The following is a 14,214-nucleotide window of genomic DNA, read 5'->3' on the forward strand; positions in this document are numbered from 1 at the left end:
TTATCATCTGTCTGCCTCAGTTTCCTCAACTGTAAAATGGGGACAATAACAGCACCTACCTCCCAAGGTTGTTGTAGGAATCAAATGAGGTAATACTTGTAAAAGCGCTTAACACTGTACTTATTTTCAAAAAATGCTTATTCACTTCCCTTGCTTAACACTCCAGAAAGGTATTGTGCACAACAGGTTTGAGTGCGGGCTATTAATTTCTGACCATAACCTAATGCTCTAATGCTGAAACAGTTTCATAACAATTAAGGAAGCAAAGACCAAAGCAGAAATATATCAATTATGAAATTTAATATTAGATTAAAACTATGCAATTATCAAAATGCTTTTACATAGGATCTGATTTAAGGTCCTATAAGCGAACTCAGTGAAAAGACGACTAACAAGCTAAGAGTTTCAAATGACTGGTGAATTAAATGAATAGTGATGACTGGCATGGATCAAAACCTCAGGAATCAATTATTTAAAAGAATAAAATGGAAAACTACTTTCGGGAAGTAGGTAGGCTTTTAAATTAAAAGCTGTAAGATCACAATACCTTTGATGTAGCCTGCTTTAGTTTTGCCTGCTCTACCAAAAGTTTGTACGATGATCCTTTGTTGCTTTGTATTTTCTCTTTTTCCATCTGTTCCACCAAAGCCTTCTGTTTTGATTTTAATAAATTAAGTTGCTAAAAAATAAAAATTAACAAATAAAAATATAAGCCACAGAAATACAGCATTCTTCTACACTGGGGCCAAAGCTTCCAGTAAAAACTGTATAGAATACTCTATTCACATGCAAATTGTTCACTTAAGATTGCAATAGTTGCAAAGAAGTATAAAACATATGTACAGCTAAAGCTAACATTCATATAGCACTTAATCTGTGCTAAGCGCTTTTACAAATATTACCTCATTTGATCCCTACAACAACCTTGGGAGGTAGGTGCTATTACTGTCCCCATTTTACAGTTGAGGAAACTGAGGCAGAGGATAAGTGACTTGTCCAGGGTGACACAGCTAGTGAGTGTCTGAGGCCGCAACTGAACTCAGGTCTTCCTGACTCCAGGCCCTGTGCTCTATCCACTGCGCCACCTAGCTGCTATATAATAATGTTACATCCTGAAATTGCTTTAAAACAGTACAAGAATCAATAAACAGCAATGCAAACAGTCGTCTGAAGAAATATCCCCGGAATATACCTAAAAATATACTTGATGAAGTCATTACCATTGAGATTGAGGCAACTCTCAAATTTCCTTACAGATTTTAGGACAGAATCCAAGTATCAGTCAGTGCTCTAAAAACCCATTTCTCTTAAAAACTCATAATTTTTGAAAGTCTAATATAACAATGTTTTATAGCAATTAATATAATAACGAAAGTTCTAGTGATGGGCTAGAAAAATAAATATGGGGAGATTATATTGGAATGTTTTCCACTCACCAGAAAGGTAAAGTATTTAGTTAAGAAGAAAAAACTACTTCAATTTACCTGGATGAAACTATCCTAAGAGATTATTCAATTCCCTTTGCTAAGATTTTGAGCTCACCAAGCAATCTTCTTGTTGGTAATTCAATTTCCCATGCACTATTTCAGTTCCCCAAATACCTAGGTACTGAGAAGGTAGTGTCTTGGATAAAGCATATGGAGTCTCCCCATTAATATAAAGATATATACCTCCATTTGAATTCTAAAATGTAGTGTACTGGTTAAAAAAAAATTAGTTTGTTGGGTGTTTTGTCACCATGAATCAATTAACCAGAATGTAATAACCTGCAAGAATCTGGAAAATGGAGTTCCTGAACCTGTGAATCTGAGAATTTCCCTCTAATCCTATGAAATTACCATTCATTTACTCTGAATCTATTTTTTATTTACTTAGCTCCATATTTATCATTCCCTCTAGTTGACTATAAGCTTCTCAAGCATAGGTTTTGCTTTATTTTTATCTTTGTTTCCCTTGCCCCTAGAACAAAGGAATTGCTTAATCAATGTTTGTTGAATTAAATAGTGACTTTGTTACCTATCATTTTCCAGGTTGTAACTGTCCTCAAGAATTTAGCCATTACATTTCAATGGAAATTATTCTCTCCTTGGTAAACTATACTTTATCAAAGGGTTCTATTCACAGAGATATATGGCTTCAAATAACAGAAATCACAGGTAGACCAGTGAAGAGAAGAATGAAAAAAATAATCTGTTAAGCACTTACTATGTGTAAAGCACTGTGCTAAGTGCTAGAGCTATAAAGAGGTTAAAAAAAAAAAAAAAAAAACAACAAAACAGTCCCTGCTATAAAGCAGTTCACATTCCAATGGGACAGACAGCATATATAGAAGGTATTGACTGCAAATCAATTGGAAAGGTTCCATGGTCCTTAGGACACAGAGACACTTCAGTGACTTCTAGATGGTTCTAAAATGTTGCTGGTATTTAGATGTATTTACAGTGGGGACATCAGTTAGCTACAGGTTACAATTATGTGGTGCAGTAGATAGAGTACTGGGTTTGGGATCAGACCTCACATACTTATTGCTTACTAGCTATGTGACTCTGAGTGAGTCACATCACTTCTATGTTTCCCTCAGTTTCCTCAACTGTAAATAGCGTATAACAACAACATCTACCTCCCAGGGCAGTTGTCAACATCAAAGGAGATAGATAATATGTGTAAAGTGTTTAGCACAGTGTCTCACACATAATATGCTTTATACAAATAACTATTCCCTTTTCTTCCTTCTTTCTCCTTCCACAATAAGATATATGCGTAGTTATCCTTCCCGTTCCCTTACTGGAGCATTGTAAATACAGTCTACAAGTCCATCCTTTTTAAGACACTGGAATTAAGTTTAAGCCAATGTTACTATCAAGAAAACCCATTCCCAAAATCTATTATAAATATCTTACTATTATGTCAATGTGACTAATATGCATGTAAACAGAATATTAGATAACTACTCAGAATCTATCATTCCTAAAATGGACAAAAATCAGTGCTACTCAAAGTAACTACAGTTTTTACAAACACAAAATGAAGTGCGCAATAAAGCCCATGAGGTAGGCAACTAAACATTCCCAAAAGAACCTGTGCTCCATAATTGAGGAGTAAGTGGAAGATCAAAATAGAAAATTCTGAGTAACAACCAGTGGGAGAATAATGGTTAGTTCAGGGGTGGGGAACCTGCAGCTTCGCGGCCACATGTGGCCTTCTAGGTCCTTGGGTGTAGCCTTTTGAGTGAGTCCAAGTTTTACAGAACAAATCCCTTTATTAAGAAGATTTGTTCTGTGAAGTTTGGATTCAGTCAAAGGGTCACACGTGGCTGAGAGGCCACAGATTCCCCACCCCTGGCTACCTAAAGTTGAGCAATTTTTTAAAAAATTAGGTGTCTATGAAACAACCAAAAGTTTTAAAAAGGCTTAAAGTTTAAAAACCTTGAAAATTACCTGTTTATGATGAACAAGCTGCTTTCTGATCTTTCTGGAATATAATCTATCAAGACTACTGTTGCCTTTGGAAGATCGATTTAGGCTTTGGGTATGCAGGCTGTTGTTAATGAAACTCCACTGGTGACCTAACTCAGTGGGGGAAAAAAAAGCTCATTAATAGTTACTGATGAATGCCCTTAGGAAACATGTAAATAATGCAAGCATTACAAAGTTAAAATTTTAAGGACACATGGAGGAGTGGAGGTAGCAGGAGAAAAGAAGGGGAAGGAATTTTTTTTTCAATTCCTAAAGGGAAATAGTAATTTGCTAGAATTTTACTAAAAAGACAACATGACTTTCCTGTCTGTAGAAAACATTTTTATCATCCTTCAACTTGTAAATAACTTCAAGTAATGATTTACTAATTGTTTGCCTTAGTTTCACTGTATTATCATATTAGATGTCTCATTAATCTCTAAAATTTCCACAGGCTTTAAATAGAATTAGCTAGTTTGATAAAAATGTCACTCAAATAGCCATTCAAACTTTCTTCAACATAGATTCAGTAGGTTAAGAGCAAAATGTCCAACTTGAAGAACAATCTGTAGCTTCATAAGTAATATTTCCTTTCACAAAGATGAAGAAAATGCTTTAAATAATTTCACAAATACACTACGGCAGATCTTGAAGGGAATCACATAATTTTTCAGAAGGCCTTACAGAAGATGATCAAGGTTTCAGTTTGCAAAAGAGCAAAATCAAGACCTGAGAAATGATACAACTTCACTAAGCTTCTTAGTGGCACAGTCAAAAACATAACTTTGGAATACTAAATTCTATTCCAGTGCTCTTTCCACTATACTAAAAGTATCAAACTCAAGCGGGCTTACATTCAGTACCCAAAACTCCCAAGTGTTGCCCAAACCAGATTAAATATGTTTAACAAATAAACATGCAATACAACATACTGTTAATTTGTAGTGTTCAAAGTCAATATGCAGTCCATAGGGATTCATTTCTATTTGAGTCTGACACAACTGTACTACACCATGGTAAGGAAGACATGTTATCAACAGTCTACTATAAATGCTCTCTACAGTACAGTAACACTACAACTAAAGGTCTGGAGTAAGGATCAAGTTTAACATGTTAATAAAAGTTAACTTCATAATGTAATGCTCCTTTCCAAAGGAGGAAGTTGAATTTTTTCTTACATGAGGAAGACACAGTATTTCTTTAAAATCTATGAACGGAACTGCAATCATTAAATTTTGCATTATAATTTATAGCACTGTTTACTACTATAACTGCTTCCTTGTTTTTTCCTTTAAATGTGAAAGGGTATAAAGTTTATTTACCATATTTATCATAAACAAACAATAGAGTAAAAAAGTTGGTGCACAATCTGTCTTCACCATTCTTCCTAGCCTCAGGAACACAATCTAGAAACCAGTGAGGAATGTCTCTTCAATTGTATATTTCTACTGACATCACCAATTTCTCTCCCTATACCACTGGGAATAGAGACTTATAATCTCAGTTCCTATTGTTTAGAGATTGAAACTATGTGGTAGTTAAGGTAACTTAGAGGTTATTTATTCAAAACTTCTCATTTTACTGATGAAGAAACTTAAGTGACTTGTGCGTAGTTACAAAGTTAACATAGTTCACAATACAAAATGGTAGTCAGGATTCAACACAAGGCCCTCTGGCTCCAAATTCAACATTATTCCCAGTGTACAACACTGCCTCCCATCTTCACCTCAAAATTTACTGTTAGCAACAAAAAGAATACATAACAATTAGAACAACAAAGGAAAGAGAAGGAGACTCTTTTTAACAGAGGTGGGGAACTACAGGTGCAGACTATGGCATATACTATAAGCCTTACTTTACGCTTAGTTTTACTGAACTGTAGTGTTTATGTAATGCTTAGTTTTACTAAATTGCTTCCTTTTGCTTTTTTAAAACAACAATTTTTTTAACAAATGGTCTCCCTTACAGAAGGACCTATTTTCCATCAAACTCACTATTAAAATGTGTACTGAATGATCATGATCAAATTTTATTAACCCAAATTTTCAACAATGACGTTTATATTTAAGTTCTCAGATCCAGTTTGGAGTGCTGGGTAATTCTAAAATCATCATTATATTCCCCCTAACATATTAATGTAAACATTTGATACCTGTCAGAAACCTCTCCCTTTCTTTACCATTCAAAGGTTTTTTGGCAGTTGCTGCCTCATCTTCAATGGTTGCAACATAATCCAGCAATCTAGACACCAGCATTACAACCCAACTGATCATGGGAATATCCAATACTCCTACAAGATGGAGACAAAAGACAAAAAAAGAAAACAAACCCAAAAAATGAGATTTTAGACTCATCAAATAATCTTTTTGAAGAGTTAAAGATAAAAGAGACAACATATATATAATATATATATACACATATATGTATTTTTACTGATAAAAGAACTAGAAGGTATGAAGCAAAGTGAACAAATTATCACCATACTTCAAAGTAAAAAATGTTCACAGAAATATATCCTCAATGACTTACAAATTTCCCTTTCCAAGAATAAAAATTGATAGATAAGAAAGGAAACAATATTATTAATTGCTGTTTCCTTTAGTCTGAGTCAAGAATATGGCTTCTGGCAATATCCTGAATATACACAGTATTATAATGTATTATTATAAATTCATAATATTCTGTTTATTATAAGGCACATAAGTACCTGATTATTAAAATAAGTATTACCTTCTGTGTGTCTGTGCATGGGCAAATGTGGTTGAAGAGGTGACAGTAAATTATCCAGGAGATTAAGCAAGCTTTCCAAGACTCCACTGTTACTAAGTGATCTTTGGCCAATGCAGGAAAGCAACATGAAAACCCTTAAAAGAAAACAAAACAAAACCGTATAGCACACACAAGACCAATAATTTTCATTTTTTCTACTAAGTTTTCTTGGTATAACTATTTTGTCCATGACAATCTGACATAATCAGTCCCAAAAATGATGAAAGACAAACTGTATAACTGGTGGAAAATGAACTTAAAGTTTACAAGACCAGGATTCAAATCCCAACCCTGATCCTGGAAAGCCATGTGACTTGCTAAATCACCTCCTGGCCCAGTTTTTCAGGTTCCCCATCTGTTAACAGGAAAGAGTGGGCTACATGACCTCTAAGGCTCCTTTCAGCAAAGAATATGCATATACTTTATGACTAAAAGTAGAATACATCTATAACCAAGGAAAGAAAATGAAATCTATTAAGGAAATGCATTTAAAATAAGCAATTTGATCTAAATTTAATCTAATTTGGTCTAATTTGATCCACAAGAGGTCAGTAATTAAGAATATAAATAAAGACAAGAAAGCAAAATTTTACCCTAGTTAGCTGATAAAGTAATAAAGGAAAAAATAGAAAATTTTAATATCTCTGCTAACATTTACCTGTGAATATCAAGGCTAGATTTAAAAATATATTTCTATATATCAGCTAAATATAATTTACATAGTTTGCCCTAAAGATAGCAAAACTGGATAGTTAACAAGCTATAGATTACATAGGTTTAGATAACTAAATTTCCTAAGGCAAAACCCCTTAATATTAGGAAACAACTTTCCAGGAAATATAATGTACACTATATAAAATACAGAATTAGAGAACATCAAGTCCTAAACTCATAGTTCACAAATAATGAAAGTAACTTGCTCAAGGTCACAACAACTGGTCATCAGCAGAACTGACACCAAAAATTATGTCTGCTAATTGTTAATCCAATAGCTAATGTGACTCTAAGCTCTTAAAATTTTTAAGAGCTATTCAAAAAAGAGTAATTCTAATGATAGAAACAAGAAAAATTAGTTTATTCTGTTATTGTACTTTTTAACTACTTGCCTGTTGGTGCTGGAATTGGGATTACAGGACAGGGAGTAATATCTAATGAGACTGTTAATACAGATTGGGGCTGGGTCCTGCAGGGCAGTGAAAGCTAATCAGAGGAGTTTATATTTTCATATTCCAGTTTGCTTTCTGGAGGAACTGAATGCAGTAAAGAGCAGAATAAAACAAGAGGGCTCTGACAATAAGCCTCCCTGTGTCAATCACAAAGAGGGCAACACTTAACAGTTTTACTTCCAAAATTAAATTGTTTTTAATTATACCATGTCTTGTACTATTATGCTAGTGTACACACACGCAGGAGGTGAGGGATGCGATAGATGTTTAATATTTCAGTGTATATTTATTTTGCTTTATTAAAAATACCAACATTTTTATTTTTCTTCCTTTCAGCAATTCAAAAAGAGGAAGAACAATCACTGTAATTACAGCCAAACATAGGTTCTTTCACTGGAAAACATGGTTTTTATCTCTGCACTCCCATAGGGCAGCAGGAATGAATGATGAACAAAATCTGACCTGAAAAACCAGGAAATGTATCTCCTTCCTCTTGATGCCTCAGATTACCCATTTTGGGGAATCTCATCAACCCTGACTCAAGGTTTAAGCAATGTTTTAAAAGACCGTGTTTACCAGTAGTTGTGATATTTGTTAATCTTAATTTCTAATGTGCTACATGATTCTTTCACCCTATCCTTAGTTCCCATATAGTCTCCCTACATCAGACCACTGAAAATAAACGAAATGGACTCTTTTTACAATGGAAATGCCCAAACTCCAGTCCTACCTGTCTTGAGGAAAGATCAGAAGTTGCTCTGAATTGTATAATTCCTGAAGAACATTGGAAAGAAACTGCCCCCACCATCTTTCACCACCACAGAGCTGAACAAGTAGAAGACCAGTGTGCAAACGTATCTTTGGGGTTCCACTTATGCACAGATGTTTAAACAGCTCTTCACATGCCTGTGCATGAAACGTGTTTTGCAAAACTGCAGGAACCGAGTGTCCTGTTAAAAGAAGGAAACAACACTGGTTTCTCAATAAAAAGAAATTTTAAAGTAATAATGTTTTTTAAAATGTTCTTAAATAAGACAATTGTAGCCTAGCACAATCAAAAACATTTTTTTTTTTGCAAATATGTCATTACTTGATCAGATCTAATAAATTTTTAAAAAAGTAATCATTTTCAATTCTGCTTCCATGTTGTACTTCTTGATTGCTTTTGGAAAGAAAAGAGAAGTAGTATTAGTCAATAAATCGAACTAGCACTTATTAAGTGTCTATTACATGCTAAGCTTGTGCTAAAATGTGGAGATAGAAAGAAAATGTGAAGTAATCCGTCCTTCAAGGTGTTTATATATATGAGGTGAAACAACATGCATAGTTAAATATGTATGATAATTTTAAGGAGACATTAGAAATTGGAGAGATTACAAAAGGCTTCATGCAGAAAAAGACGCATGAGCTTGAATCATGAAGGAAATAGGAACTCTAAGACAAGGAGGTGAGAAAGGATTATAATCCAAGGCATGAAAGAGCCAGTACAAAGGCATGGAGACAGAAAACTGCATACGTGAAAGAGTAAGAAGTGTAATTTGGCTAAACCTGCAAAGTTCACAAAGGAGAATAAATGTGTAATAAGCCTGGAAAGGTAGGCTGGGGACAGAGTGTGAAGGAGTTAAGATGGCAAATAAGGTGAATTTACATTTAATCTGAGAAGAAATAAGGAATCACAGGAATATATTAACTAGAGGAGTCACATGTTCAAATCTGTGCTGTCAAAACTCACTTTGGTAGCTATGTAAAGGAGTGGGAAATCATGGAACAAGGTATGAAGAAGGGATATCAATCTAGAATCTACCACAATAGTTTGGGTAAAGGATAATAAATTGATGATTAAAGACATGAAAATTTCAGAAAAGGGCATTGACTGTGTCTTCAATTTTTTCTAAATGGTGTTTTCGATAATGTACATGAAAGAAATTTGATTATAAAGATAATATATTGGAACAATGGAGTTAATATGTAAACTTTCGCATATTTACCAGTTTGCATAACACAATTCACAGACACAAGGACAAAGAATGCAGAAACCTACAACTACCAAAGGAGAACAATGAAAACCTCTATGTAAACATTTACCAATGAAATGAAATAAAATAAAGTAATAAGAAATATTACCATGCATAATTACATTCTCATTTAGCCAGAACAGGTCCCCAAATTATTCATACATAAGCCACAGCTCCAATACTAAAGGACAAAGTAACCATGCTCCCAAACACACTGATAAAGTAAATCAAATAAACACAACACACACCATTGGAGGAATGAAGGAGACTCAGTAAAGTATCCAGGAGATATCTGATGATTGTGCGTAATTGCTCAGTGGAGGACATCTGAATTAAATCTTTAGCTTCAGGAAGTTCTCCTAAGGTCTTTCTGCTTGCACCCAGTGCTACTTTGAGCCTTTGTACTGCATGATGAGCCAAATTGAGTTGAAGTTGCAACTGAATACAGTCTTGATAGGCCGAAAATACTCTAGTGTCTTCTTCAACTGCCTTATCTGGCTTTCGCAGAAAATACTGCGCATTATTGGCACTATTGAGAGGAGGAAGATCAATACTCTGCAAAAGGGTTTCCAGTCTATGACAAGCTAAATTGTACCTATGAAGGAAAAATGCAAAACAAAATATTTTGTGCACATTCTTCCTTAATTACACATGTAAAAAACACATACAAAGAATTAAAACACAAAGAACATATGCTAAAGTTATCAATACCAAAGAAAATAAATGAAAAGGAACATAATGAAAGACTACTTAAACAAAATGTCCGATTTATTTCTGTAACTATGTAATACATACTGTTTCTCTCCTTCCTTTCCTTTTTTTTATATTTAAGCAATACATTTGTCTTTATACAAACACGCACCAGACAAAGGTACCACCATGCAAGCATTCTTCTCTCCTTACCTTCATTTGGTTCCCCCATCATTTAGGCCAGTTACTACACCTTACCCTCCCATTAATTCCTCCCCTAGGTCCTGACTGCCCAACAGTCAAATGGATGGATTGGCTACTCACATAACTACTTATTTTGTTGAACATTTCCCAACTTTATTTTAATCTGGTTCAACATTCAGGAATTTTGCTGAGTGGCCCTCAGGTAATAAGTTTGACACCTCTGCTCTAGGTCTTACTATATTTTCTCCATGCCCCTCAAACACCAAACAACAGATCTACTGATATAACATAAGGATTTCTGAGCCTTACAATTTGCCATACAACTAACTTTATTTTATGTGCTGTCTTTGCTCAAATATAGTGTAAGCTCCTTGAGAACAAGGATCGTCTTATTTTTCTTTTTGTACATTTACCACTTATCAAAATGGTTGGGACACAGTACATACTTAATAAATGCTCATTCATTCATTCATTCCAGTATTTTATATTAGTATTAAGTAACACTTCAAATATCCCCCACTAACCTGCATTGTATGTCTTCTTGCAAGGCAATCATCATTGCTAAATGCTGATCAATTTCTGGTTGATTTGAAGATTCACTTTCTCCTCTTAAAGGATCATGCATTAACTTCAGTTCACTCTCCCAAGGCAAGATATAGGTGTGACCATAATAAAATCCTAATGGTATTTTTGCTCTAGCATTTGTACTGCCATACCGACCAATAACAGTGATCTGAAAGGAAAAACAAATACCTGCCACAATAAACATTTTAGAAAAAAAGCATTTGGATAAATACATAACAAGGCTTTAATTGATTACCAGTATGATACTTAATATAGGTTGCCAGAAACATTTATGGAACAAACAGTTCGTTTAGTTCTATGGGAAAATGTAATAAAATTAAAACAAATTATTTTCCCTTCTTTTTAATTTCCTACAAGTAATTTTTTTTACCTTCATAAACCTGCATACAGGAGGTGGTATTAAGTCATGAAGAATTAATGAATGGGTGCTAATATCTGTAGCTACTACCAATCGTCTTCCATCCACCTCTTCTCCTAAGGTCCAGATGTCAATTGATAAAGAGGCCAAGTCTCCACAAGTGGGAATCAATACATCTGTCAAGAGTACAGGTCTGCCAAAATCTAACGTTACAAATCTCCTTGCTCCTATAAAAAAGAAAGCACAGTTGTCTGAAAACACCACATGCCAACCAATTAACTAAAAGATCCACTAAAGGAAGGCTTAAGGAATTATTTTAAGAAGAAATTGTATAAAACTATTTAATAAGCTGTAAACTCATTAAATAATGGAAAAGAATTTGTGAATTTGCAAGTTTTCAATAAATAATTCCCCGAAGCCTATGACAGACTTATTTTCCAATTGAAAAAGCTAAATAATTTAAACTTCTTACTGCTGAGGAGGCAATTCACATACATTCTTAATTGTATAACAGAGATCCGGAAGAATATTATCCTTATTTTGTAGGAAAGCAATTTATGCAAACTAATTATCTTAATAACTAAAAGCAAAATCCTTACTGCTTAAGACCAGGTTTAAAATAGACCAATAACATAGTTTTAGCAAATAAAATGTCTGAATCTCACTAAATTCAAACAACATTTATTTAGCGCCTAATATATGCAAGAAGATGAGTACACAAAGACTGAAAAGACAAATCCTTACCCTCAAGGAACTTAAAACCTAGTGTGGGTATTTAACATGTAAAAAGGTAACAAATTATATCCAGCATTTTTAAAAGACAAATATTTTCACAGTTCTGCAGATCACTTTTCAACTTCTTTACCATTTTAAAATGTTTTATGTTGTGATTCAGTAGCACTGTAACTATCATCTACCAACTACAAGCCAACCATCATTGTATGGATCATCATTTTCAAAGAATTCAACTGAAATAAAATATGCTTGCTATATTTTTCTTGTACTACTTGTGTGGCAATTCTATATACACTTACAGATATATTAACTTTTTTAACACATACATGAGCAATAGCTGCATATTAACAAGGTTATAAATTTATAACCATTTCTATCCTAGCTATTAAATTTGCTTGATGAACATACTTTGGCACAAAGAAAAAAAGAGCCAAAGTCCTGAATTCCACCCCCAAAAAAGAGGAGTCTGAAAAATATGAGATTCTCTTATCATATTCTCATGTTGGTATACCAGTTGATTCTTTCAGAAGACTATATATAGTACTACTAGAAGCAAAGTAGTAAATAATTTGAGGTCACTGGAAACACAGAAACCTAAAAAATTACTCTAAGGTAAAATCGCCTACCTTATTATTAATAAATAAGCAACATACACTGGGAAAATTTGATTAAATCTTTCTCAGTAAACTAGAGAAGTTGATTGAATGGGCCTACAAATACTAATACGGGAACACTGAGTAAACAAAGCCCCAACGACCCACAGCTCTCCATCAGGATGGTACAATGGAAAGATTGTAAGATTTGGAGTTAGGGCCTTAGGTTCTAATTCCAGTTCTGCTACTTCATACCTGTGTGACCTTGAGCCAGTCCCTTTCCCTCTTTGGACCTTTACTTTCCTCATCTGTAAAAATGAAGGGGAGGAACTAGAAGGTCCATTCAAGTTTCAAATATATGCTCTTTACTCCGTCACAAGGAATTGGCCCAGTGTTAACAATGAGCTTAGCACACAGTAGGCGTATGACGAATGTTTGCTGGTTGATGGACTGAGTAGGCTGCCTTCCATACAAAAAGAGTTCTGTGAGAATGTTAGCCATCAAGAGAAACCAAACTTTCATTTTATTAATTTTATTCCCTGAATTTTGTTCATGAACAAAGTTTGTATAGATATGAAGTCAACTCTCTCCAAAGACTGTCTGCCCCTGCTTCGTGGTACTCTTCCTTCATTTGGTGACCAGTCCAAACCCAACCAATCTCCTTGATCTCTGAAAATTGTGGCTACACAAACGCAGATTTATTTTATTTATTTACAAAGACCCAAAGGAAAATTATTATAAAAATTCCTTGTCTAATATATTAAATCTTAAAACAATTGACAAAACAGACATGTTTAATACTTTAAAGACTTATGTTACCTGAATGCATTCGCTCTATAATAATAGACTGGTGGGGTGGAGGTTGTAGGAAATGTGAAGCATGAGAAATTGCTAGAGCAAGGCCCGTTCCAAGTGGAGTCTAACAATGACAAAGAGAGAAAATATGTTCAAGATTAACCTAATCTGTTAAGACTACATTTCAAAAAATGATAGGTTGGGGCAACGCAATGGATAGAGCACCAGCCCTGAAGTCAGGAGGACCTGAGTTCAAATCCAGCCTCAGACCAAACACTTTACTGATTAATATTTTAATGTATTCACAACTTACTATAATACACCTCACATATGCTTCCATCTAGTTACTGAATTGGAATAAAATTGTTTTCTACTAAAAATTATGAATACTTAGACCATCAAAATATTTAGTCTTTTAAAACTATGATCAATTACCGTTCTAGATTTGTTTGCACTTTTATTATGTGCAGCAAGATTGACGGTGGGAGGATCAATAACTGAGCCTGGAAAGAGCTGTGCAAGTTCTGCATTGATCACAACAGACACAACTTCATTTGGTGGTGTTAGTGGTGGAGTCATGAAGAGTGGAGTTGTTTTTGGAGTAGGTGGAATAACATCAGATGGATGAATGAAGAATCCTGGTGCTGCCACTGGATTAGAAGGCACAGAGTTGTGAACAGGACCCACTGCTGACGCAGCAGCAGCAGCTGCTGCTGTAGTCTGATGTAATTTGGCTTCCAACTTAGCTTTCTGAAAAAAAATAAGCAAAAGCAGCAAATGTGGATTAAACTTGCTTGAGTATATACTAAAGATAAACAATGCACTGTTACACATTTTAGCGACTATGCC

The 14,214-nt window shown here is 34.4% G+C and overlaps 1 protein-coding gene across 7 annotated transcripts in view; it reads right to left on the bottom strand.

Moving 5' to 3' along the window:
- The window catches only part of BIRC6 (baculoviral IAP repeat containing 6), a 316,937-nt gene that overhangs the window by 179,946 nt on the left and 122,777 nt on the right, over positions 1-14,214 (bottom strand). For 6 of the 7 annotated variants that reach the window (XR_003568132.1, XM_027850508.1, XM_027850510.1 and 3 more), the window contains 10 exons: positions 13,801-14,115; positions 13,390-13,489; positions 11,255-11,469; positions 10,824-11,032; positions 9,654-10,000; positions 8,121-8,340; positions 6,186-6,319; positions 5,608-5,745; positions 3,438-3,565; positions 548-679 (listed from right to left, as the gene is read on the bottom strand). Coding sequence is in view for 6 of the 7 variants with exons in the window: in XM_027850508.1 (XP_027706309.1) it covers positions 548-679; positions 3,438-3,565; positions 5,608-5,745; positions 6,186-6,319; positions 8,121-8,340; positions 9,654-10,000; positions 10,824-11,032; positions 11,255-11,469; positions 13,390-13,489; positions 13,801-14,115 (1,938 nt within the window). In the remaining variant the exon portion in view is untranslated. The remainder of the gene's footprint in view (positions 1-547; positions 680-3,437; positions 3,566-5,607; positions 5,746-6,185; positions 6,320-8,120; positions 8,341-9,653; positions 10,001-10,823; positions 11,033-11,254; positions 11,470-13,389; positions 13,490-13,800; positions 14,116-14,214) is intronic. The other variant, XM_027850509.1, reaches the window with a different exon arrangement.

This window comes from Vombatus ursinus, unplaced genomic scaffold (assembly GCF_900497805.2).
Source record: "Vombatus ursinus unplaced genomic scaffold, bare-nosed wombat genome assembly UNPS02009062.1, whole genome shotgun sequence".
NCBI lineage: Eukaryota > Metazoa > Chordata > Mammalia > Diprotodontia > Vombatidae > Vombatus > Vombatus ursinus.